This window comes from Vespula pensylvanica, chromosome 5 (genome assembly GCF_014466175.1).
Source record: "Vespula pensylvanica isolate Volc-1 chromosome 5, ASM1446617v1, whole genome shotgun sequence".
Classification (NCBI taxonomy): domain Eukaryota; kingdom Metazoa; phylum Arthropoda; class Insecta; order Hymenoptera; family Vespidae; genus Vespula; species Vespula pensylvanica.
Window position 1 is genome coordinate 3,995,325 of NC_057689.1, and position 27,266 is coordinate 4,022,590.

Consider the following 27,266-nt stretch of genomic DNA (forward strand, 5'->3'; position numbering starts at 1 on the left):
CACTCCTCGAAATACAAAACGAAACTAAACCAGTGACTGTCAGAGTCAATCAAAAATTCGATTATGATGACGTCACATGTAACCAATGACCACCAGTTCAAAATTTAAGTCTAAAATAAAATAAATTGTATAAATTGTTATGGAAATATGTGATATTGGAGTATACTTATTTTAACTCTGCGTTGTTACTTGCAAGAAAGTCATCCCGAAGGACCTTCGATGTTCACTCGTCCGAATACATAAGAAAACTATCTTGATAATTTTCAAAATTAATAGAAAACCCATATATGTTGATATTACAGGCAGCCAATGACCTCGAGATTAAAATGTCCAAGTATTTAAATTTTAAATAAAATTATTTTAATTATAATCTTGATAATGTTTAAGCGAATATACTATTGTTTAAATATTAATTTTCAATACTCTTTTTATATAAACAATTGTTTAAATAATTGAAAAATTATTGAAGATATTATTTTCTAAATTTCCGCGCTTAGGAAGATGGAGCTTCGATGTTCTCTCGTCGAAGTACAAAAAGAAACTATCTCGGTAATCTACAAAGTCAATGATAAACTCCGTATATGTTGTTATTGCACGTAGTCAATAATTCCGAGATCACAATTTCAAAATATTGAAAGTTTATAATAAAATAATTTTGTTTTTCGCGCGTTATAATCTTTATAATGTTTAAGCGAGTGTGCTATTATTTAAATATTTGTTTTTTGTACTGCGTATACTCAAATATTTTTTGTTGGCGCATTTCCACCTATACATATACAGAATGTTAAAAATACTTACGAAGAAATATTATAATTATTTATAATAATTCAACTGTTGTCTTTTATAACTTTTAGTGAAAGATATTCAACTATAAAAAATAAAAATATTTCTTTGTTACATACATGTATGTCCTTCAGGCGGATATAAAATATATGAGCTTTTCTTTACGCTAAACGTAAGGTTTGTGAACTTACCTTCATAATTGTTGTGAATCTACTGTCAAATCGTTGATAATTATATCGGAAATATCATTCATAAAGAAATTTTTCATTATTTAAATTTTTGAAAAGTATAATTTCATAAGAATGTCAAGTATTACAATTTCGGCAGTCCGACCACGAACAAGTATCCTAGATAGATCTTTGAGTAAAGGAAAAGGAGAGGTTAGCTTAAGTTGCTTTGCTCTTTTATTTTCAGAACTTGTACAATATTGTCAAAATCGTGTTTATACTGTACCAGAATTACAAAATAAGTAAGTAATCATTGTATGATTGTTTAAAAATAAACTTGTAAAATCTTATTGTAATACTTTAATCAATTAGGTTAGCTGAAATAGGTGCTGAGATAGGACATAGAGTTACTGATCTTCTTGTTGTAAGAGAAAAAGGTGGGAAACGTGAAATTAAACTTTTAAACATATTATTGTTTATTAAAAGTACATTATGGAAATCGTTATTTGGTCGTGAAGCTGATAAGTTAGAACACGCAAATGATGATGAACGAACATACTACATTATTGAAAAAGAAGCTTTGGTAAATAAATTTGTCTCAGTTCCAAAAGACAAAGGAAGTTTAAATTGTGCATCTTTTACAGCTGGAATTGTTGAAGCTGTTCTTTGTGATTGTGGCTTTGTAAGTGTATATTAACAAGTATTATTCTTTATACGTTTATTTCTTAATTTGATCTATATAAAGTACTTATTGTATTTTTTGTTCCAGCCAGCTAAAGTTACTGCCCATTGGCATAAAGGAACAACTTATATGGTAAAATTTGATGACGCAGTCATAGCACGTGATAAACAACTAGAAGAACGATAATAAAAATAAAATTTATGCAATAAATCTTATTTAATTGTAATATGATATAATTATAGTAAACATATACAGTAATTTGTAAAATCAACTTATAGTTCTAATTAAAGATAAAATAATTATTTTTATAGATATTTTTTCCTCTATTTTTATTTCATACATGTAATATTACATATCAATCTCTACTTCATTATTGTTTATTTATATTGAACTATATTGCGTAAGAAGATATTTTCTTTTTAATGGAATTTAAACATTCTATCCGTGTACGAGACTTGACCTGTGCGAAAGAGGTGTTCCTTCCTATCCTATAAAAAGATAAATTGTATAGACAAAAAAAATATATTACTAATATTTAATACATACCCTGAATTTTTTTATAATACTTCCTGTAAACCATAATGTACCTCCCACAACAGCAAACATTAACAAGGTATTATAAGGAGTTTGTTTGAAAATATGTTCAAGCTGTACTCTTGTAGCATAAAATCGTAACCATCCTTTATCTGGCTATATATAAATATATTTTTATAACATAAATAAAATGAATGTTCTTATACTTATTATTTTTATTGTAAATTATTTAACTTATGTTATAGAACATAAGATTAAATAATTATTATATAATATTATATAATATTTTTAATATATTAAAATAATAATATTAATAACAAATAATATGCGAAATTAAAGTAATGCTATATATATATTTTTTTATACAATCATATATCGTAACATGACGTTGTAATAAACTTTTTGATACTGCTGAAAGTAGATAATTTTATAGGTTAGGTTTATTCATTGAAATTACGTACAATTTCTTCAATTCGGTGAGGATCTTGCAACTCTCTTAAATATTCGTTTCTTAATTCTAAACGTCTGGAAGCTCTCCATTCTTTAACTTCCCGATCTTCGGGCGAAATATCGTATACCTTGTTTCCAGACATAATCTTTGTCCACGTAAATTTCCTTAGAACGTACTCGGAAGAACTTGCAGTAAGCTGATATATTCATAGTTTACAACGTGAAGATAGATTCAATTGAGATTTAATTTTTTATGAAGATATTAAATTCGCAAAATTTAAGAAAATTATAAATAAAATGAATAAAAAATAAATATAATTTTTACATATTTTTTCCTTATAAAACATTATTTCTTTATAAATTCGTGTAGTAAACTTTTCTGTATTAAAAAATATGTAAACAATTGCTTTCACCTAACATACACATACATAATTGCTTAATTAAAAATACTGGATAAAAATATGAAAAGTAAATATTTTTACTAAATAAATACATGCATACATACATACATACATTCGTACATTACCTCAAATTCTTCGAATAAGTTGAATGTAATTTTATTCTTAATTATTGTAAATCAATATTATCACAAAAGAATATTTAAATTTTTGAAATACTTTTGGATCAGTATCGATGTTATTAAAACGTAACAAACTATAATATTTTTAACTATAGTAATAGTCGTTTGTGTAGATAAATGTTTTATAAATTTGCGCTAATCTAAGAAATTAAAAAATTAATATGCCAATTGGTCATGGTCATAATAAATCGGTTACAAAAGAAAGAAATAATCATTCCAATTATTCTTTTGTTTGGAATATAAGATTACTATTCATATGTCTGTATAGTTACGAATATTTAAACGAAATATATGGTCAAAATCGCAGAAAACTATGTAGATTATTCGGTATTTCATTTTATCGTAGTCACATGAGACGTATCATAAAAGAAGTGATCAAATGGCATTCTGTGAAATATCGTATGTGATATTATGCGTAAAAGTAAAAGATAAAATCACTACATGCATATTGGACAAAGCAACGCTAGAGGACAAACCAAATGAATCACGTGATATAGGGGGAGGGTTCGATATAACAACACGCGAAGCATCGTTTTCTTGTCTCATAAGCATCGCAACGTTCAGTGACGACTATTCGTTTACCATTCTTATTTTGTATTTTCGAGTGATCTTTGTTCATTGTCGGTAAGTTTTTTCATATATATATATATATATATATATATATATATATATATATATATGTACATACACACACACACACAACTAAACAGCCTTTGTTCCTCCGTGAATCATATTAAATATCTAATCTGATTATATCGTATGACTCATAAATGAAGTTTTACAGATATTCATTAAAAAAAACTTTTTGTTTACGTTATTACTAATTTCATATATTAACAGATGTTCCTTTTTGCGAAGTCGCTTGCTTTCTAAATTGTTATTTTCTTTCTTTAATACACGTAATTAAACGCTTATCTTCACTTTCTTTGTTCTACCATATTAAACTAATGCCCTATTTACAAATAGAAATACTGATCGTTAATATACTAATATAAAATTTATTAAAATGATTTGAATATTTATTTATATAGTTATATAATAATGAGAGAATACATTTTATGAATAAATTTTTAAGAAGAAACAAAATGGATGACGCAAGAACTTCCATGTCATGAATGCTTTATGATTTGTAATGTCTTGTATTCTTTAATTTCATACAATAATTCTTATATTGTTGAAATCGTTCGATTATTAGTTGAATTTCCAACATACATTAAATTTATTTTAATTTGAAATTTTTCTTAATTTTACAAGAATGCGGAAAATATTGACAATTGAAGTATGAACGTATTTTTTCCTTATACGATTTAATGACGTTTGCAATAATAATCATACTCGTATCCATGAAGCTGGAATCGTTTAGTCATTGAAAATAATTTAATTGTTTTATATTTTTTATGTTGTTTTAACCTTCAAAAGTGAATTTTAGTAAATATTATAGTTAATACATCTTATAACCGTAAAATTAAAATTTAGGTTAGTTGTTTGTATTCCTAGTGAAAAATAGTATAATCAAGGACTACAATCCCAAATAATAAAAATATTTTCTATTAATCATGTCATTGCATTTTATGTATTTTTAAATATCTTTGAGCTTAACTAAAATTATATATAATAATTATGATTATTATATAATATTGTATTTTTTCAGTTCAATTTATACAGTCATGAAGATATTATTGGTCTTCCTACTTTCAGCAATATTTGCTGTTCAAGCCATTTCATTCTTTGATCTTGTTTTAGAAGAATGGACAACATATAAGGTAATCTTAAAAATAAAAGTTTATTTTTTTTAATTTTTGTTGATATTTTCTAACATCAAATTTTATCTTTTATAGCTTGAACATAGTAAGAATTACATATCTAATGCTGAGGAAAAATTCAGAATGAAAATATATATGGATAATAAACATAAAATCGCATTACATAATCGTAAATATAAATTAGGACAAGTTGGTTACAAATTAAAAATGAATAAATTTGGTGATATGGTAAGTAAAAAGGATTTTGCATCAAAATACATCGAGTAATATTTTTACTATCTAATATATATTTAAGAATATTCATCTTATAGCTTCATTATGAGTTTGCACAAACAATGAATGGTTTTAATAAATCAACAAATCTACAATTAAGAGCGGAAAGGCAACCTGTTGGTGCTACGTTTATTGAACCAGCAAATGTAGTATTACCAGAATTTGTAGATTGGAGAGAAAAAGGTGCAGTTACTCCTGTTAAAGATCAAAAATCTTGTGGTTCATGTTGGGCATTTTCAACGGTATTTATTTGTCTTTCAAAGAATCAACTAATCTTATTCCTATATTATTTTAAAGATTATTAATTAATAATACAACTCTTTTATAGACAGGTGCGTTGGAAGGGCAACACTTTAGACAAACTGGTGTTTTAGTATCTTTAAGTGAACAGAACTTAATAGATTGTTCTGGAAAGTATGGTAATAATGGATGTCAAGGTGGTCTTATGGATCAAGCATTTCAATATATTAAGGAAAACAAAGGCCTTGATACAGAAAAAAGTTATCCATATGAAGCAGAAAGGGAGACTTGCAAGTAAATAATGAATTATGTTATGAACAAAAAATTCGTAGATTAAGATATATTTATTACTTTGATTTATAGGTATAATCCAAATAATAGTGGTGCCTATGATATTGGATATGTAGATATTCCAGAAGGAAATGAGAAAAAATTGAAAGCTGCTGTTGCTACTGTAGGACCAGTATCTATAGCCATTGATGCTTCTCACCAATCCTTCCAATTTTATTCTGAAGGTTTGTTATGATTCTATATTTTTCTATATTTAAGAAATTTTTTCTTTTTATCATACTGGTTTATTTTACTTTAACGAATTAATGTTTTTATAAAAATGTAGGTGTTTATTATGAACCTGAATGCTCTTCTACAAATTTGGATCATGGAGTACTAATAGTAGGATATGGAACTGACGACAACGGAGATGATTATTGGTTAGTAAAAAATAGTTGGGACACAACTTGGGGTGACAAAGGATACATAAAAATGGCCAGAAATAAAGAAAATCATTGCGGTGTAGCTACATCTGCCAGTTATCCACTTGTTTAAACATCCATTTATGCAGCTAGTGTTGCTGGGAATGAAGTCTTCATAATAACTGTAAATAATTAAAAAAACTTTATTAAAACCGAAGCATATAAGTTTAGTGAACATACCTTTAAATTTAGAATTTAGTAGTTATTGTCAATGTTTGTTTTTCATTTCTATTTGTTTTTATTTATAAGCAAAAAAAATTTATATCTTAAGTTTGGAATATAAATACATTATGCATACATATGCGTGTATAAATTATTGTTATTGTCATTGACACTAGATAAACGATATTTTGGGTCCATGTACATATGTACAAGCGTATGTGTGTATAGAAATAAAAGTAAGCACGTAGTGCAATGAGAAATAATAGTAGCACCTGTGATGATCCTTTAAAATTTTACAAGTTTGTTTTTTATGTTGCATTGTATACGCTTATCTTTAATATTTTATATTATTATAAGTATAGGATTTATATTTGAAGATACACTTTTGAAGTACGAACCAGTTAAAACGCATTTATGAGTATTCTGCTTCTAATTGCATGTAGCTACTATCAGATGGCGCTAGAGTAACTTGTTTCTATATCAGAGGATATCTTTCATTTTTATTGTGAACAAGCATCCATAAATGTCTGACAATACACGTTGAAATACTATAAGGGACCAATATGTAATATTTACAGTGATAAAAATAAATATGAACGGTCAATGCAGTAAATGTAATAATATTTAATATGTGTTACTCTGTGATACATATTTAGATGTCTTCAAATTTTATTTTGTACATAGTAATAGAAAGTATATTTCGTGAACATAACCTGTAAAAGATTATCTAAATAAATGAATGTGTTTACAACAGTTCGATTTAAAGAGTGAGGAATACAATTGTATATTATCATAAAACATTTGTTTATGTAGACATATACAGGACATGTTATATATAATTAAGAAGATTTTTTTATGATTATTTTTGTAAATATTGTCTGCAATGGGAGAAGTGAGTGTATGCTTTCAAATAGACACTGATAATCGTGAAAATTTTCCATCGGGACTTGCATTTCATACTTTTCGAAAACAAAGGGATACATTTTATGAAATTTTGAGAATATGGGAGCAAAACCATTTGGTACCAGGATGGGCTTTCCAGGTAGCCTTAGGAGGGAAGATACGAACAATGCTCACGCTACATAGTGACGCTACCAATTATTCTCACTTTGCAAGATTATTTAAGTCTCAACTCCTTATTTCATGTATACAAAAAGGGCAACAAGTAAGTTATATACAAATTATTGTAGTAAAACTTAAGTCATTTATATTATAAATTTTTGTTTTAGGAAGATATAGTTGATGATGATAATATAAGTATTCTTAAAACATTAAAACATGTTAATCCACAAAAGTTGACACAGCTTAGGAAAAGATTGGTTACTCCTTTATCATCCCAAAATAATGTTTATGGTCCATCTTTCCCTGGTACTCAAGAATTTTTTAGAGATTTCATATTACATGCATTTAATCCAATATTTTATACACATTTAGAAAATTGTTTAGTACATGAAATTACAGAATTAAATAAGACTCAATTTATTGGCAGTGAAATAGAGGATTCAGGTATTTTTTATATATAAGTTAATATATATTTCTCTCTCTCTCTCTCTCTCTCTCTCTCTCTATTTATAAGAAAGCTGAATAATAAATAAATAAATAACTATATTTTATTTATATGTACATATATATATTTTAGAAACAATAGTGGATGAGCAAACACAACGTACTTTTATCACTTGTGTATTAAGTTTAAGACTACTTGCAAAAATGTTGGGATTACTTGTATCTTTACCATATAGATTAGAATCAGGAGCTAGTAAAGAGATCATAACATCACAAATTGAGATTAGAAGTAGTGTAAGTTATACATTTAATATTGATTAAATTTAGTATACTATATATAATACAAAAAAAAATTATTATTTGTAGGTTGTACCATCGTTAAATTTACAAATTTGCCTTCAAAATGCAATAAAAGAAGGAAAAATGTCTTTAAGTATACCTTGGATAGTGAAGTACCTAGCAATGATGGATATTGTGTCTCTTCGATTACCATACTACAAACCAGTCTTAGAATTACTATATTATATCTATAGAAGTGTCAGTACTTACGATTTTACTTCTTCTGATAGTCTTATGTCTCAACAAACTGCTCTTTTACTTAAGTCTACATTGAATTGGTTTTTCGAATTACCAAATTTTCCTAAAGATTTTTGTTTAACTTGGCAAGAAATATATCAAACAAAAGAATTAAAAACTCGGAGACAGTTTGATAAAATGTTAGCACAGACATATGATGTATTATCTGTAGAACCTGTTGTTTCTGTTACTCCTACTAAATATTGTTTAGATAAATTAGATATAATAGATGATGCAGTTCTTTGTAAATGCTGTCCTATAACTGATTTAAAACTACATACTATGCCAACAAAAAATATAAAACATAATACACGAGGTCCAAATAAACACATAACGCCTGTTTCTAGTCAACTTCATAAATTTGGCACTAATAGTAGCAAACATTTAGAGGTAATTGAGATATTTTAAACAAATTATAATTTTTATATTATCATTACAATTCTTAATACAGTTGCAGTTAGAGGAAGCTTTTTTTCATGGTCAACCTGCTTCAACTCGGAAAACCGTTGATTTTGTCTCTGAGAGAGTTGCATCCACTTGTGTAAAGCATATTTGTAATACATTATTGGCAACTGCAAGAGAAACAAATTTAGATGCTTTTAGAGAACTTATGAAAAAAAAGTACAAAGAAAGGTATAAAGAAACACAAACTATAACAAATGGTAATACAGATATTAGTGAGTTCAAGGTGAATTTTTTGCTACTTCATGCTGAAAATTGTATTTTACGTATTTTATATAATTTTTATGCCCTTTATTTTAGTCCTCATTAGTAAACGAAATGACTTTGTTAGCTGCTGCTGCTTCTAAAAATTTGAAGGAACAGTGTGAAAGAAGCATTCCTCAGCTCTGTGAAAATCGAATTGTAAAATCTATTGAATCGCTTTTAGCAGAAGATTCTTTATTGCCTGTTAAAGAAATGTGTATAAAAATAGCAATCAGAATAGCCATAGAACGTATAAACCAGTGGATACAGTCTCATATTGTTGGTGGCTCATTGTTTACTAAAGATATGGAGTTAGAAATTAATAGGTTTTTAAGAAATAATAATACCGTATCTTTAATGCAAGAGAAAGTTCATAATTCAGCAGCTCCTGCTCCATGTTATGTCATAGATGAAATTAGAGTATGTCTATATTCGCTCTTTTTTTTTTTTGTAGTTTAATAAGTAAAATAATAACTCACAATGTTTAATTTCTTTTTATAGTCACTGATATGGGACATTATAGATAATAATGGAAAAAATTTAACTATAACTTCAGTGACACTTATTTTAAATAAATTGTATCAAACTTTAAATGAAAGAGCTGATCTGGTGACAGGACCAGAGAAAATCTTGTATTTATTGAGTGTTGATTTTTCTTTGTTTTTGGGTAAGATTAAAATTATTTATTTTAAAAGTATAATATAATGTTTTATAATATGTTATGTATTTGTAGTTGCACATAGAATGGATCTATTTACACAGGATATTCAAAAACTGATAATTAAAATATGGACTATAAACAATTTTAAGATATTTGAAGCAGATACTCCTATGTTGAGATTGTTGAGCCCAAGGAATGTTATGTTACTTGCACAACCACAAACTGATGAAAGCTGGTTGATGTGCGGAAGATTTCTGAGAAGATTATTGGAGGAAAGTGTCCTTGATATAGAATTTTTGAGTGATCAGTATGTGGCATTATTTAGGCACGATTGGCCTGTAGTAAGTTTTCAGATTTTCTGAGTGAACTTCATTTTACATATTTCCATTTAATATTATCTATTCTTTGCAGCCTATATTAAAACAATTATCAATGTGCCTTAATGAAAGTATTGCGGGTTATAAATCGACAGATGAGAAAACAGAGAAAGTTAGATATTTGCTTGGGTGGATAGCAGAGACCTGTCGTGAAATAGAAATTGGTGATGATTTCTTGTAGATTAATTCTTTCAATATATTCTATTGATATATTTTAAATTCTGATCTGTTAAGAATTTTTGTAAACTATATGAATTTTATAAGTGTACATTGTTTATTCTCATGACAACAGGAGAAAACTATACTACTGTTTATTTTATTTTTATGAGAAGAATATCTCTCAGTTTGTATGTATACTTGTTGTAAATCGATTTCTCAGAAAATTAATTCTTCTATTTGAAATGGCTGTATATTATTGCACCATCATCTATTTTATAAACAAAGTTATGCTACGTATTTTAAAATAAAAATGTTATATTTTTCTTTTACATCTTCTCTCTTTTTCTGTTGTATGTAGATTTTGCTATTAAGCAATTGAAAAAATCAACAGTATTATGAAAATGGCATTACTAATAAGTTACGAGGATTTTTTGAAAAGTAATAAAAAAGCGATCTGTACAAAAAGAAAGAAAAAATATAAATAGTCGTACATACACAGTTTTTAAATTTGGCGGGAGGAGGGGTAACAGCTCGAGCGTGATTGGATGTACGTGATTGGTTGGAACATGCGCGCCATATCGGTACAGTGAGTAAAGTAGAAACAAAAAGTGGCGGTCAGTCGTGAACCGCGCGTCGTACGGATAGGAGGTAGTAGTTTAGTCTGTTGCTTTATTGTAACATTATATCCGATTTTTAACAAAAATCGTTGACTTCTTTCGATCGAAATAAAGAAGGGTATTTGATAAGAATACGGAATCGTATATAACAAGTGGAAAAATATTATTTGTAGAAACGACGTTTTCTAATTATCTTGTTATGAATAGAATAACAATAGAGTCTCAACGATATCGATAGAAACAGATGATTAGTGTGTATTTGTATTATTTTCCATTCCAATTATTCGTAGTTTTTACAAGAGGTGAGACATACGCGTTTCAAGATTGAAGATGATGTGCGCGCAATAAATTCAAGCAGTTCAACACGTGCTCGCGCGTACACGTGGACTCATCGAAATGTGAGAGAGAAGAATAGAAGAGGAAGTCGATTGTTGGGTGCTGTCGATGCGACGTCAACATTTGTGATCATCGTCAAGTAAGTGAGATAGATAGCAAAACGTAAAACGAAACGAAAATCCTGCCAATGTTTTTCCTAATTGATTCGTGTGATAGTGAAAGATAAAAAATTGAGAAGAATTATAACCAAACTAATTCGATGTTTTATATGGAAATGACATGGTAGTATTTTGGTATCGACTTATCTTTTTATTTTTTTTTCTCAATATTATTAATTCACTTAGGAAGCATAAATGATAAGTAATTTTAAGTTTCACTATCTTTTGCGTGCGACATGCGTAAATAATACCTTTTTTCGTCAATATTTACTACTCGAGGAAATTTGTAGGGAATAAGTATTTACATAAATATAGGTATACCGAATAAACTTATCGATATGATTTAGTATGATTTCAATGGTATTGCAAGAAAGCTTTTTATTTCGTTTGTAAGCAACAAGCGAATTTAACGAGATTGAAAACTTTCAAATCGATTTTAATGTTCGTTGATCGATAAAAGTTTTGCATCGGATGAATGAAAAAAGAGAAAGGAAGGGGTTAGAAAAGGCGGGAAAAGGGAAAAGGAAGAGTGCATCGTTCCGAACTGCGCGTTCTCGTGAATCGAACTGGAAGCCAAATACTGTTGTGGTTAGAAAAGTGTAAACGATCATCGAATCGGTGTGTGACAAAAACGTAAAGCGAATGAGGGTTATGTTTTAAGTACGTACGAGTGTAAATATACTATAAACGAAACGACGTTTTTCGCTCGATATATTTCTCTCTTTTGTAACTTTCGAAATTGCCTATCGCAATTATCGCAAATATCCATCTTATTTTTTTTTTTTTTTTTTTTATAGCATAACTTTTCTTCTTAATGAAAAAGATCGCAAGATTTTATTATGTTTACGAGGAATATTTTCGTACGCGTGAGCTAAAAACATTTTGGACGACAAAAAGAAATACTATAGATACACGGTTGTGTGAGAAACTTTCGAGAATATAAAAATGTCTCTCGTGTCTCATAAACATGTCTCTTTGTTATTTAGCTTTTAACCTTCTACGACCTTGTAGAGATTCGAAGCAGGTCAATATTTTGTACACATATCAATGTCCAACTTTAAAACAAGTTTTTTTTTAGACTTTAATTCTTTTACTGTGGTATTTGTTGTACAAACCATTCAATTTTAGATTTCGCGTGTATGTATTAGTTTTACATGGCGTTCGTTGGCATCGAACCAACTTATTTCCACGAGAGAATACCCTATTTCGAAAATTGCAATCTGGTTTATATGCTCGAATCTCGTAATTTACTTCTCCATATCAAAGACGTTGTATGCTCAAATAAGTTTGTTTCACATTTCGGTATCTCGTGTGATATTTGTCTCGTGTTTTAAATATTACGTAAAAGATCGAGAAAGTTATGTTTCTTTCTCCTTTTCTCTCTTCTCTCTCTCTCTCTCTCTCTCTCTCTCTCTCTCTCTCTCTCTCTCTCTCTCTCTCTCTCTCTTTTCTCTTACTATTGGGAATCTCTCATCGAGATCAAACGATAAGATTTCGTGAAATATCAAGTCCCATAAAAATCGTATAGACTCGTTTCGAAACTTCGCCCCAGGATTTCGAACTTTCAAACAGCTTGTAAATTTCTCGATCGTTCCATGTAAAATCGGACTTTTTGGAACTCGTATTTCGCATTACGATAATAACTTAAACGATTATGGCACTTTCGAAAGTTATCATTCTTGCGTGATACTAGCTTCGCAAGAGTCACCCACTTTTTCAACTTTTCTGAATAATGTAAAATAATGTTTGATCATTTATTTTCCTGTTGTCCAGTTTCCTTTAATTGTACATACACAACACAACTGTAAAAGGACGAAACAACGTAAGATTTGATTTTTAAATATGAACAGACTTCTGCGAAGTCGATATATTAATATTAATTATTATTTTATAAAGAGAACAATTAAATTTCGATCTTTAAGAATGGTATTTACGAAAAAGATTAAAGTAGATTTAATTATGTTATATTTCCATTCGAATAAGATTGAATCGAAGAGTTTATTTTTGTTGATGTCCTTGGAAAAAAAAAAATGCTCTCGTCTTTCGGCAAGTAAATTTAATAACAATAAGAACGTTCGTACGAAACGAATAAAAGAAACGAATTATGATTGTCACAAAACGAGAACGGAAACGTGAGTTTAACGCGGTGCTTTCGATGGATCACTACGTTAAAATCCCGATGAAATTGCTTTTCGTGATTCGATCTGTGATTTCTTTAGAAAGGGGCAACCAACCATCGTCGTACACATGACGCCTAGGAAATTACTTGTTTTCATAACCTATATTTCGCAAAATATTACCGGGTTTCCCTTTCTCTCTCTTTCTCTCCTTTCTTTTTTTTTTTTTCTTTTGTACACAAGGAAGGTCGAAATGCTTCGTGTGCAGTTTTCTTTATTCCGTTTAGACCGTCAAGCAAATTTACTTTGAAATTTACTCGCAAGGATATTATCTTTTTTTTTTTTTTTTCATGAGTAAAAGTTGTAAAAGAGGAATATTAATTGATTGACTTCCTCGCTCGTAAGGATGGATAATTGATACAGAGTAAAAAACTTTTTTTAGTCGTTTAATACGTGCATCTTAAAACTTTAGTATTTTCGTTTCTTAAGCAATTACAAAAAGAAAATTTACTTCTCGAATTTAATAATATAAAAAATTTGACGTTCATTTCTTGTCTTTTTTTTTTTTCTATTTTCCCCCGGGTTTTATTCGTTCAATTTTATTCGAGTTTCATCGAGGTTTAATGGAACCACGATTTCAACTTTACTCGTTTGTCGTTTATCGCCTTAAAAGCCGAGCGATTCGTCGAACGATTGACCGAGAGAGAGAGAGAGAGAATGAGAGAGAGAGAGAGAGAGAGAGAGAGAGAGAGAGAGAGAGAGAGAGAGAGAGAGAGAATGAGAGGAAGAGAAATAAAGGCGAAGAGTGGATTCTAAATGGACGAATAAGGTCGTGCTCGATATCGATCCTAAGCATCGTAGGGTGCTAAGACACTCTTTGATCAATTAATGTTCCGGTAGTAGCAGTGGATGAAGTGTCATTGCGCTCTCTCGCCTTATCCAGTATTAAATTTTCCACGTAAGAAAGCAGCTGAACATTTAATATTTTGCGCTAGTAACTATTAGTTTCTTCGTTGCGCTAGAAAAGCATACGTATCGTAGTAAAAGCTAAGAGAAATGCTCGCGCGCGCACTTTAGTTTCTAGAAACTTTAGGTGAGCTTGTTGATGCTCGTAAATTTCGATTAGCGGTAAAAGCAATTAGGCCGGTACCATCTTCCTGGTTATGTGATGTCTATATAAATGCACCACAGTATTCGCTATTTTCTCATATTTCCAGCTACGTCAGCAGAATACTCATGGAAAATGGAAATAAAGGGAGTGTTATATCGATTTATTTTCATTCGGAAAATTTTGTCTTCGTAGATACACGTACACAACGTATACATTGTACTTATGAATCTTCTAATCGAATAACGAACCTTTACTTTATTATTTTATTCACAAATTTAATCAATTTAATGAAACTAAGGATGTTATTTAATGCTATGCAAATAGAGAGGGAGAGAGAGAGAGAGAGAGACAGAGAGAGAGAGACAGAGAGAGAGAGAGGGTCGATTGACCTCGAAATCAAATGTTACCTATCCGTCATTGATTTACCATTAATCTCCGGCTTTATTCCGTTTTGTCTGACACTTTCATCTACGATGCTCTCTTGACCACAAACGACGAAGTTCACCGAAGCGATCATGTTGCTGACGAATTAGGCAATATCTTTAACCTTTACTCTTTTTAATTTTCTCTTAATTACGTTTTTAAAACCAACTTAAAAATGTTTCCCTAATTTCCAGCGAGTTATTAAATATTTTTTTCTCGTTTTAATAAATTAGCAATATAAGGGAAAGAATATAATGTTGACGGTTACTTTATTAGCTTCGAGAGGAAAAAAAAAGTTTTAATTGAGTTGACTGATTTGAAGTATCGGAGGAATAATGCCGGCGGCCCTTCGAGTCCGCGGATCGTTGTTTAACTTTTATAAGAAGAGCTTATTCCTGTTACGCATACGGTTTTTCTTTTTTTCTTTTTTTTTTTCGAGACAATATTAAAGTCTTGTGCTATTACGTATATTTACGTCATTTTCTCATTGAAATTACATTGTGATTTCTCGACGTAAGACGGTGTGTTAGTAAACGAGCTCGTTTCATTACCTTTCACGAAATAACGTAAAAAAGAAAGAAGTTAGCTTTAACTAGATGCTTTACGTTTTCTCTTTAATACGCGCCACATTACCCAGCGATATTAACGTTGCTGCAGTGCGAATAATCAGCCAGTACAACCGGTACGCGTTAACTCAATAATAGGATAATTTCCCAACGTTCTACGTCTCGATTCTCACTAGATTCTCCAGTATTTAATCTCACACGACTTAATTGCAATGCTGCGTAACGTTTAGATACCAGTAAATCCTAATAAATGCTCGTTTAAACCGGATAATATCTTTGTAAATAGATGTTACCTTTCTAATTTATATTCATTTAACAATACCTATTCAAAATTATTATATATCAAGAAACCGATAATAGGATAAGTAACAAACGATATTAAAGAAAACAGATGTTTTAATTATAATTTTTTTTTTGTAGGGATATATATATATAATAATCAAGTGGATACATACAAAATGGAAAGTCTCTACACCGGTGCAATTCATGGATTTCATCAGCCTAACGGAGGTATGGTAGCAAATGGATTTTCCACGGGTATCGCCAATTCCTTCGATCAAAGTGGAGTCTTGAGTCTCATTGTTGTCCTCGGAGGAAGTCTTTCTTTGGTAGCACTCGTTTTTGCGTTCATAACTTATAGGTAAGTTTTATTTCCATTTATATATTGGTAGAATCTCTATAAAATTGTGCATAAGCGAACAGCTGCTTTGTTCACAGCGGAAGTTCATTGTGCGTGTATGTACAACTTATTTTTTACTTTGTACATTTTGAACGATTAGGTACGAGAACTTTTCGTAACAATTTTCTATAAAACATTTCTGTTACGCTGCTAAAAGCACACTTGTAGAGAGAAAGAGAGAGGTGGGCGGGGGGAGGAAAAAAAGTAAAGTAGAAAGAAACATAAGTAAGGAAGATGAAAGACAAGTTCTTGTAGTTGGACAAGCGCTTTGAAGTTTGCGTAAAGAAAATGAGAAGCAGTACGAAAGATAAAAAACAATATTAAACCAATGAAAAATAAATTCTTTCATTGTTATTCTTAAATTTCAGAAAGGAGCGATTTTTTTCTTATTCTATCTCCTATCTTTGCGGGATAGACATTATCGATAAAGCAAATTTCATTCTTTTTTCTTTTCAAACTGAATTTAGTTCCACCAGCTTCGGTTGCTCGCTTTACCACTGCGTCGACCGCGTTAAACAGCAAAAGAAGTAACGTCAAGTGCAAACCAGCTTCATGATCGAGTACCTATCGCGGAAATTGGTGGAAATAGAGAACCGCACCCTCTGTTCTTTTTCGATCGATCATCATCACTTTCAGTACATCGCGCTTCTCTGCTTTCTAAAGAGAAATAAAAATTGAACGACCTTTTTCCAAAGGTGGTGCCATTGACAAGGCTAGGCTGCCTGTTGATTTTTCAATACTAAGATTTCAAAGATCCCTTTGTCTTATGTAAGAAAAAAAAAAAATAAATAAATAAACGTAAATTCTGCATATATGCGTTAGAAATATAACGAAATTACAGTTGGAAATGAAATAACATTAATCGCGATAATAATCATGGTCTATGGTAGCAAGTTAAATTCAATGATATTTAATTCTATTCGAACATTTTGAACCGTCATATGTCGTGCATGCGAATATGAAACGTTTATCTAGTAATATATTATTACGTTACAATGGAGTGGTTAATTTAATTGAAACTTACCGCATGAACGACGTGACATATCAGAATTTTGGTAAATTTCTAATGGCTGTATAGTCAACCACTATTTTGTGGTAATACAATATTTATATTCACGATGATACTATTTTTATTATAAATTGCTTATGAAATATTATCATATCATAATTGTGGTAGTAACATTTACATTCGCAAGCTTTTCTCACTATCCTTACAATTTTTTCTTGCCTTTTTGAATATGTGATTATAGTTGCACATATCATGCTTACGTTAAACGAAAAGTTAGAAGTAGGTGAGAGCAGTCATGATTTTGCGCCGAATTTCCAAACGGGGTCGCACATAATTCATACCAGCAAGTTGTCCCAGACACTTTCTTGACCTCACAGAGATAAGCTGAAATTAATGCATTCATCGTATACGCCAATTTACACACACACACTAGCTAATGCTTTGGTTACTGTATTAATTAATGCGTCGTAAATAATATGAATCGAATTATTTTAATCCCGCTTCATTGTTATAGCTTTAGATTTAACAAATAAATAGTTTTGTAGTTATACATAATAATGAATCGAAGGTAGCTTGTGATTGTGTATACTTTGGCAGGCACAGCATAAAGCTATAGGGATAGGTATATGCGGAGTTCTAACTTCATTTCCACGTTATCCTTAATTAGGTTAAAATCGTTGCGAGATCCCTATTGTCGGGCCAATGTTGTTAGAACGCATTTACATCTGACATTTTCCGACAGAATTGATTCGATACCTTCGATTATTTGATAGATTTTTACCAATTATTATTTTATCAATAAATAATTGTTATGTAATTTTAATTGCTCTTTTAAAGTACGCGACAATAAAATGGAGCGTTTATCAATACGTATATCATTAGCTTAAAGCAATCAGGATATATGTATCAACGTACGATCGAATCGCTGTATCTACGTCGAATTCGGGTTAATCTTTCCATGCGAGTTATAATCGTCTCATGGAACTTTAATGAACGATTTTGGACATCGAAATCATCATTAAATTGTATAATCGTGTTTTAATAACCCAATCAAGACGAGTCGAGTTTTAATTGCACAGTTAACGAGATTTTGTTTTTATTTGTTTCAAACGATTGCTTTTCAAATAAAAAGCAGAAAAAAATACTATAGAAAATTTATATAACGCTCGTTACACAAGCTTTCCAACGCATTCATTAATATGGAACGGTGAATGTACGAAGTTCATAGTAGATAGATACGCGTTCGGGCGGTTCCATCCAGGTGCAACGACATTTCGGCAGTTAATCGCTTTAGAGGCATCACAAGGCGCTTAAATGCAGTAACTCAGGGGGAGTGCAGTTGCATCCTGATTCTCTTCCCTAATAACTCCTAATTGAATCAGTCTATCGTATCGATGTAACATCGCGAATTTATTACCATCATTAATAATGTGTTCGATATATAGAACTATCCCTTCTCTCTCTCTCTCTCTCTCTCTCTCTCTCTCTCTCTCTCTCTCTCTCTCTCTCTCTCTCTCTCTCTCTCTCTCTCTCTCTCTCTCTCTCTCTCATAAAAATTTTTCCGAGAATGTAGTTCGACAGATAGAATATTAATTGCATGGATCATAAGTTATGTTAACTCGTAGTTAGTAGCATATTAGGTATATTCGATCGATACTCCCTCGGTACCGTGAGAAATGCTATTCAATTAATTGATCATTCGTGTAAGGCAGCTAATCTGCTCGTGATCGAAGTTCGCAAGTATTTCATTCAATTTGACCGACGCTCAGTGAGTTTAGGTTAATTAGAGTTACAATTAAAGGCTCAATTGATTTACGAAATGTCAGTTTGGTATATGAACCAACGCGGATCACTTTCGCGTCGAATTAATTTCGAGAAATTGTGAACATCGTATTAAATAGTACGTGAAATTTATATTCATAATTGTTAATTCCATGTTCTCGACTATCCCTTATCTTCACCTTTTTGTCGTTACCTTTGGCTTTTTTTTTCTCAAAGTACTAATTCCTTTCCATTCGAGATCTTCTTTTGCACTTAACACGCTTTCGTAGTAAAAACCACGAGAAGCGATGGAGAGTAATGGCTTTAAAAACCTCATGGGAAAAGGATGCGGTCGTCTTTTTTCGAGATGAAGAATTCAGCACGAAAAGAGGCGAAGAAAAGGATTTTTGTCGTTCGTAAGAGTAAGCAGCTTACAATTGCTGCGTCGACATTTTTATGCTTTTTAAGCAGAAAACGTTAGGATTGAACGGTAGATGTTCAAGAAAAACAATTATTATTAAAAAAAATATCATTATTTCAAGAAAATAGAATGATCGACAGAGAGTCTTTGCACGTAAAAATACTTAATCAACTTCGTAGACTTTTTTACAAGAAAAAGTCATTAGATCCAGCCCTTTACCTATATTTTTGCCGTTTCTTTCAACAAAGAATAGCGACTTCCTAAGTAAGAGTACCGCTGCACTCAGCTTCTAATCTACTTTATTCAAGTTAGAGAAAAACAGACTCTGCCTGGTAACTTTCAATATGAGAATCCATTGTCGCACTAGACTTTGTCTATATCATGGACCTTCTATGTTAATAGAATATTGCATTGATATCATTCATCATGTTTAAACGGAAAACATCCAACAGATATTCGTTATCAAGACGAGTTGAAGAGGAATGAACAATCAGGGATAATGATCGATCAACAAAATTAAAGGGGGGAAAAAAAAACCGTATGCTATCTCGTCAGAAAATTATATTTATATCCGTCACGTATAATCAATGCGTATCAACGATAAGCGCATTGGTTCGTCCCATGATTCCAACGAGCGAACCAATTGGGAGTTGGGAGATTAATGTGCGAGATGGATGTATTCAATCATGGCCGCGCATGTCTCTGCAAGATATTGTGCTCGTCCATAGGAATATAACATAAAGTTAACAGATAGTAAGTTTTTACAAAAAAAAAAAATATATTGACGAATGGAAAAAAAAACAAATTAAAAAGGGAAAGAAAAGCCGAAATAATTTCTACGCTCGAAATGATCGATTAGCAGCGTTGCTTTTATCGAAAATTGATTAACGTAAAATCACGTTTCCGACGTGGCCGACTCTCTATCCTCTTCTGATATAGTACGTGAAAGGATCTAATCCGCGCGACAGACGAGGCTTACCTCCAGAGCTGGAGAGAGTAATTTCTAGAGGCTTTACTTGATCTCCGCGGTCACATCGTCTAAGGCAAGTGTACCAGTTCGTTTTCTATTAGGGTGCCATTTTTTTTTTGTCAAATGACAACATGATTAGGGATAAACGAAAGGGGTACGTAGGTATTTATGTATGTACATAAATACATAGATATATACATGCATACGTCTCCTCTTCGAACGTGTCAAAGAGGAATCGAGAGGAAGGAGGGTGTTGGTAGCCTACGTTATAGGACGAGATTGCTATACCATCGCACGTATCTAAGCCGCTTATAAACCCTTCGTGCTCTCTGACCGTTCCAAAGGAACGCTCGCCTCGGAATTTCGTGTCGCCGCAAGTGGCTTCGTTAAAATGTATCGCCATAACGCTTTTCAAGTCGGAAAGAGCACGGGAAACTGGCAAATATGTTTAGATCGTGAAAACCACCTACGTGGTTTTCGTCAAAGGAAACCATCCTAACAAATCGTTCGATACTTTCGATTGACGAATTATCGCGAGAATATTTTTTCGAAAATATTCTACGGATTATAAATCATGTCGAGAATTCGATATTTTCTTATTTATTTTCTAGTTCCCTCTTTCTTTATTCATAAGAAAAGGTGGATGTTAGGAAACATCGAAGAACGGCGTGAAAAGAGATGTCGGATAAAAAAAGCCGTAAGAAGAATTCACCGAGAAAAAGAGAAGAACTTCCCGAGAGAAACGAAAAGAAGAGAAGAGTTCGAGTAGAAGTAGAAAAACGGGTAGATTCTTTCACGTTTTTGCGAGAAATATGTGTATTTACGCGGATGACATAGTTAATAATTTCTCAAGGGAAGTACATATCATTAATAGATACCGGTGTGGTATCACCATCATCACTACCATCAATTCTACCATTTTCCTTTATGATTTTTGTCATTCTTTGGGCAGCATCTGGCTGCAAAGTTGGAAGAGGAGAGATGGTGGTTAAAGGAAGTGCGACGACTAAGGAACTGGCGAACATACCGAGCGTTTAAGACGACCTTTAAGACTTCGTCTTCTGCCTTTGATTTCCCAAAGGGTTCTATCGATGGTACATCGATCCAACATTCTCTGAGATCGATACCTCTCACATTTCGGTAGTATGTGGCACGCTACGAAGACGTCCAACGACGATGTGCCGTTGGGAGCACTTTGTGCGAGCCATAAAGCGACGCCCGATTGAATTAGCTTCTCCGTGTCTAGGCTTTAGGAAGATCACTTGGTTGGTACTCTCCATCCTTTTTCTCTCTCTTTCTATTTCTCTCTCTCTCTCTCTCTCTCTCTCTCTATCTCTGTCTCTCTCTCTCTCGTTTGCTCGCTGTACCTTGACCACGATTTTTGACCTTATGCAGCTTTTGGAAACGAAAGCTCGAATTCCTTTTTTGATCTATCGTTTTTTTTTTATCTCGATATCTATTCTTTGCTATTTTTAACATTCTTCAATATTTTTCTTAAGGAATCGTTTCTAATGATTGATTATGATTTATTATCTATCTTTTTCTCTAAGAATAAGTATATCTTTTTTTTTTTCCTTTTGTACACGCTTGCATTCATATTTTCATATTATACTCTATTCATGGAGCGTTCCATTATGGATACGAGATGTCACGCCTCCGAAACGTGGATTTAATATCTGGAGAAGTTCTTGGAAACTGCTACGTATGCATGTGTGTATGTAGCTACGAGGACGTTTATGGACAATGGACTTTGGCACTATGCCGTGAAAATTGAGTGTAGATTGCAGACGAGACGAAATGCGAATCGCATATTGCCGCAAGCCACTTTGCGAACTTTGCAAGCATGCATGCACTCTTCCTCCTCATTTTCTGCTACTCTAAAAATGAGCAGAAAGTCAAATAAAGTTTCATAAGCTTTTATTTCGTGAGTCTCGATGGGTAAAACAAAATGTTCGTAGATATATGTATATCGCGTAATTACATGCGTGGAAATGGTTCGTGTTATGAAAATTTAACGTATATATATGTACATGTATCGCGCTGTATATTAGAGGGAAAGATATCGCGGAGATGCTGTCCTAATAGCCCTTAACTCTCTCTCTCTCTCTCTCTCTCTCTCTATCTCTCGTCTCGAATCAATAGGTTTCGAGCTTTGAAATGAATCGATGTCGTAAAATGATGGCATTCGTGCTCGTCCGCATTGTCTTAGAACAAACAAAGGAGCGACTGGACTGACCCGATTAATCGGAATTTGACGCGTTATCGGCTCATTAAAATTTCTTCAAATGGAGTTGGCATATGTAGTACGATAAAAAGAACATATATATATATATATATATATATATATATATATATATATATCAGGTCATGGCTCTACGGGTAAAAATCTTCAGGGTAGTAGATATCGTTCGAGATATGTGATATTCAAGAAGAAATGCGTTACCTTTCAAACGTCGAAATGTCGCAGACTTCGTTTTTAAATCGGTGATATGAAGGTATTCCGAAGGAAAAGGTATCTATCTCTTCTTTGAAACTTAGAAGACGATAGTCACCTATACTTCGCTTGGCATAATTCTATGAATATCGTATTACGTACTAGTGGCATATCTAATCCATATAATGACTCCTTCCATAGTTGTTCAACTGTTAACTCCCTGTCAGTAACTTCGTTCTCATAATAATTACTACATCACGTTAGGAAGTTTCCTATACAATGAGACAGAGAAGGAATAGATTTAAATTCCTGTTTTAGAAATTCTTAAGAGATTTGAATAATTTGATAATCGTTGCATTTATGTATTTTGTCGTATCTTGTTTTTAGTTTCATTCACGAAAATTTTCAAGAACTTATTGCCGAGGAACCTTTCGTTAATTCGGATCAATGAAATCTTTTTCTCCGCGTCTTCGCGTGTCACACGAAAGGAATATCATGAGGCGAACTTATCTTATCGGTTATCTATGTGCCTATGGCTAGATCGATCAAAGGCCAAGGACGAGTTATATCGCGTTATCCCTTGGAACTGGGTTCTTTACATTTGCAATTAACATTCCTATTGTCGTGACGTCTCCATCTAACTCCGCAGATGCCCTGCATCGATAAATCGATGCAGTTACGTTCGTCGCAAAGATTTATCGATCGGCGATGAAGGATTTCATAATAGCATAGTTGTCAGCACGGAAAGACAACATTCGTAGAATCAATAACATTGAAATATGATAATGATTCGAAGCGTTTGTATAATACTCGTCAGCGACACGTCGAAAAGAAAAATCTTCGAATCGTCTGCCGGTGATAATGATCGTTGCCGTCGTGTATGCCACGCGTGAAATAAAAATCGTTGAGTGGAAAAGAAAAGTGGGTCATCGAAATATCGCTTATGCTTTTCGTCCGAGCTTTCGATTCGAATGCTTTTACATTTTAATTTTGTTTTATCGAGAATTCGGAAAAAGATTTTAAATGAATCAACGATAATTCCCGTGGAAAACATGTTTATTAAGCTTGTTCGGCGAAAAGAAAGAGGAAAATTGAGGGAGAAAGAGATAGCACAATTACGAGTCGGTAACGATAATCGAGAATTCACGATCGATCCCTTCGTTCGCCGTACGTGTTCTGCATTATGCTGACTTGACTGCGGCCTTTTACTATGCAAATGTTGAAAGACCTGGTCCGAGTTAGCGAAGACGGATTCATTTCCGAATCTCTTAAAAGGAGAGTTCGAAATCCCAGATCAACAGAAGCCCTCGTTTCTTCTCCTATATCTATACTTCAAAGAAGGTTTATATAAAGTTTATTCGAATGTGTAGGCGTGAGAAAGGTCTAAAGAAGATAACCGGAAATAAAAAGCTCCGAGCTTTTCTCGTATGTACCTATCTTTAAAGCACAAAAGCGACCATCAACCATACGAGAGAACGGCACGATCAATCCATATATATGGATTTTAAAATGCACGTATAATGGATTTTTAAAATCGACTTGATGTTTATCGAATAATTTTGTTTCCATTATGAATTGGGAATACAGGACGTTGTCAGTCTTTTATTATATGCCATATTGAACGAGGTCGTCCTGAAAGGTTCGCATCGTATTTTCAGAATCTCGTCTTCGGTTAGAAATGGCTACGAAGTTTGATGAAAGGAAAGCTCGATAGGAAAGTTAGTAGATGGTCGGTAGGACGAAGGTTTTATGCAGATCGTAATCCTTACTTGAGGAAAAATCGATCACGGATGCGCTCGTTGATAAGAATCTGTATGGTACCGTGAAAAGTTTTACGAGCGAATGGTTTTTGAAAAAAAGAAAAATATGTTCGCTAGAAATTCGAAAGCCTTTGTTTTTTTTTTCTTAACTAGTTAGTTCGTGTAATTAGTTTCAAAGAGGAACGAGGAATATAAAAGCTCGAATTATTCGTTCGTGGTTCTCGTCGTTTGGTCTACGTTGAATTTAATCAAGAATCATCTTTCCTTTTTTATATTGATCAATTCTTCAATTATTCCTCGATACATCATACGTGTAGTTCGAAGTGACTCATCTTTGATCGATCCTAACTTCTGCCAAGATTTCAACCGGTATGCTCTCGAAAGCACTTAATATCTTACTCCGTTCGAGCGAATTGTTAAGCCGACTAACTCCTGACCTAATTAATCGTAGATCCACGAATTTATCGTAAACTTCTGCAATATCGTTATTGAACGTCTATCGTTCGATTTATGCAATATTATCGTTGACTCGAGACACGTTGAATATAAACGCGCCTCGGCAAAATACAATAAAATAATTTCCATTCAAGGAAAGTGTATTCTCGTTGATAAAAATAAATACGAGAATTCTCGAAAAGCAACTAAATCGTATCCACCTTCATTGTCTCAGGCTTAAAGATTTCATTTCTGAAAATCCACGAGATAGAATCGAGGTAGGGTTGCCCAATAAACAACAAATGGGATTAAGTTCTCGAGATAGGATTGGAAAGGAAAGAGCAAATAAGAAAAAGGAGGAAAGAGAAAGCCGGCGTCAACAAGAGAATATCATTTAATTAGATTCTTCGCAATGACCTCAAGGCAATATCATAATTGTTACCCACGGCTCTGGATTGAGTATAAAGGATTTCTCAATTGTGTCTGGATGATCTATGTTGATGCCCAAAAAATTTACTCCGTTCGTATGATAGAATGAACCGAACGAAGACTTTTTATTTCTGATACTTGGAAAAATTGCAAATCGATATTCAATGGTTTCTCATAAATAAACGGAAATGGTGGAATAGCGCTTGATATCGACTTCACTTACTTATTACGTTAGGGAGGTAGATCGAAGTGGGAATTGCAAAATAATATTTCTACGTATAGTATGTATGCATTCCTCGCATTGTATAATATACGCGAACAGAACTTAATATGAACAGAACTTCTCGTGAATGTTAAATATTCTCTGGCAAAATTTAAACTCTTTATCCTCCTGACGAAAATTTTCTCGTAGAATTTGTATTCCGACACTTGTATGGTAGCCTTTACGTTAATTCTATGCAAATATTATATGCTTTGTGAAGTGTAGTGAAGAGAATGTAGAGGAACTTTCGAAAAGTACAAAGAAAAAGGTTAATACCTAAAACGTGGACGCATTTCGATGTTGGCGAAACTAAAATTAAATTTACAAGGAATCCTTTTAACTGTTTACAATTCTGCTACGTTGAAAGGGATGTAAAAAATGGATGGGATATGAAAAATGTATTAGTCGTTGTTCAACGAAAATCCTATGTACGTATGTAGATACATATGTAGCTCGCATCAGACACGGCTCGTGTTGAATCTTCCAACGATTTGAAAGAAAAGAACGAAAAAATGAAATTAATATGCTTTCCATATATAGATGTAAATTTTTTACGGATGCATTAAAATTGTGAATCTTCTCAACATTTCCCTTTCCGCGTGGCAAAACGAAACGTTCATAAAAGCCATTTCAGCAAGTTTATTTCGCTCGTAACACTTACTGTCCAAACATGATTCGAAACTTAATAAATTTGAGGGCTAGCGGATAAAAAGTGTGTATGTGTGTGTATTTTGTGTGTGTTGTGTGTGTGATGATATTTAAATAATTATCTTGTCGACATGCATATATAGTGCACGTACCTACGTACGAGGGATTATTATTCACCATTATATTAAACTTGACGAACGGATTATATTCGCTCGATAATAATGATTATCGTTCGCAACGCGACTGAGAGAGAGTTTCGTTGTCAGTTTATAATGACTTTTAATAAATAAAAGAGATAAAAAGAGTTGTTAAAAATGTACTACTTTGATCATTTAATATAAACGATATAATATTCGCAATAATCGTTTCTTTTCATTGCAACATTTTGATGAAATTGCAATCAAAAGTACGAATAATTCGTACGAATGTGAAATATTAACAATCGTTCATTTATTCTCATAATGCATTCCATGAATTAGACGTGATTGCATTTAGTAGTGAGAGATTATTGTAATTAACGCTCGTTACTTTTAATTCAATCCTAATACATTCGTCCAGGAAGTTGTAATTTCCAACGGAGAAAAGATAACATTGGTCCACAGTTTTCATGATAAATATAATACGCTTCAAATATTCTTGTGTCAATACTTTCGATGTAATGTTTATCTTCATTTCGTCTGATGGAGTCGTGGCTTTAAAGCAAAGTAAAAAAGAGAGAGAGAGAGAGAGAGAGAGAGAGAGAGAGAGAGAGAGAGAGAGA

General features: G+C 32.1%; 5 protein-coding genes across 7 annotated transcripts in view; 4 read left to right on the plus strand and 1 right to left on the minus strand.

Moving 5' to 3' along the window:
- Nucleotides 1–949: 949 nt before the first annotated feature.
- LOC122629189 (trafficking protein particle complex subunit 5) lies at nt 950–1,946 on the plus strand. Of its 3 annotated transcripts, none has more exons than XM_043812321.1 (4): nt 950–1,252; nt 1,323–1,387; nt 1,595–1,632; nt 1,720–1,946. In XM_043812321.1, the coding sequence occupies exons 1-4, from the start codon at nt 1,086–1,088 to the stop codon at nt 1,816–1,818; spliced, it is 369 nt and encodes a 122-aa protein (XP_043668256.1). In that variant the 5' UTR covers nt 950–1,085; the 3' UTR covers nt 1,819–1,946. The 3 variants fall into 3 exon arrangements, with proteins under 3 accessions (XP_043668256.1, XP_043668255.1, XP_043668254.1); XM_043812320.1 differs by having other exon boundaries at nt 952–1,252; nt 1,323–1,533; nt 1,720–1,824; XM_043812319.1 differs by having other exon boundaries at nt 957–1,252; nt 1,323–1,632.
- On the minus strand, nt 1,945–2,835 carry LOC122629190 (NADH dehydrogenase [ubiquinone] 1 beta subcomplex subunit 4). Its single transcript, XM_043812322.1, has 3 exons — nt 2,628–2,835; nt 2,179–2,322; nt 1,945–2,120 (listed from the first exon to the last, which is right to left on the minus strand). The coding sequence occupies exons 1-3, from the start codon at nt 2,757–2,759 to the stop codon at nt 2,052–2,054; spliced, it is 345 nt and encodes a 114-aa protein (XP_043668257.1). The 5' UTR covers nt 2,760–2,835; the 3' UTR covers nt 1,945–2,051.
- An 826-nt stretch (nt 2,836–3,661) lies between these two features.
- Nucleotides 3,662–6,381, plus strand: LOC122629188 (cathepsin L). Its single transcript, XM_043812318.1, has 7 exons — nt 3,662–3,820; nt 4,848–4,959; nt 5,035–5,187; nt 5,271–5,474; nt 5,561–5,766; nt 5,836–5,987; nt 6,089–6,381. The coding sequence occupies exons 2-7, from the start codon at nt 4,864–4,866 to the stop codon at nt 6,295–6,297; spliced, it is 1,020 nt and encodes a 339-aa protein (XP_043668253.1). The 5' UTR covers nt 3,662–3,820; nt 4,848–4,863; the 3' UTR covers nt 6,298–6,381.
- A 763-nt stretch (nt 6,382–7,144) lies between these two features.
- LOC122629187 (codanin-1) lies at nt 7,145–10,699 on the plus strand. The gene is made up of 9 exons (XM_043812317.1): nt 7,145–7,551; nt 7,616–7,892; nt 8,026–8,186; nt 8,259–8,858; nt 8,920–9,156; nt 9,231–9,593; nt 9,675–9,840; nt 9,907–10,175; nt 10,246–10,699. Exons 1-9 carry the CDS (start codon nt 7,270–7,272, stop codon nt 10,390–10,392), a joined length of 2,502 nt encoding a protein of 833 aa, XP_043668252.1. The 5' UTR covers nt 7,145–7,269; the 3' UTR covers nt 10,393–10,699.
- Nucleotides 10,700–11,110: 411 nt separating this feature from the next.
- LOC122629334 (latrophilin-like protein LAT-2) overlaps nt 11,111–27,266 on the plus strand; it is a 40,142-nt gene continuing 23,986 nt past the window's right edge. The window contains exons 1-2 of the mRNA XM_043812682.1: nt 11,111–11,462; nt 16,119–16,338. Coding sequence (XP_043668617.1) covers nt 16,157–16,338 — 182 coding nt within the window. The 5' untranslated portion in view covers nt 11,111–11,462; nt 16,119–16,156. The remainder of the gene's footprint in view (nt 11,463–16,118; nt 16,339–27,266) is intronic.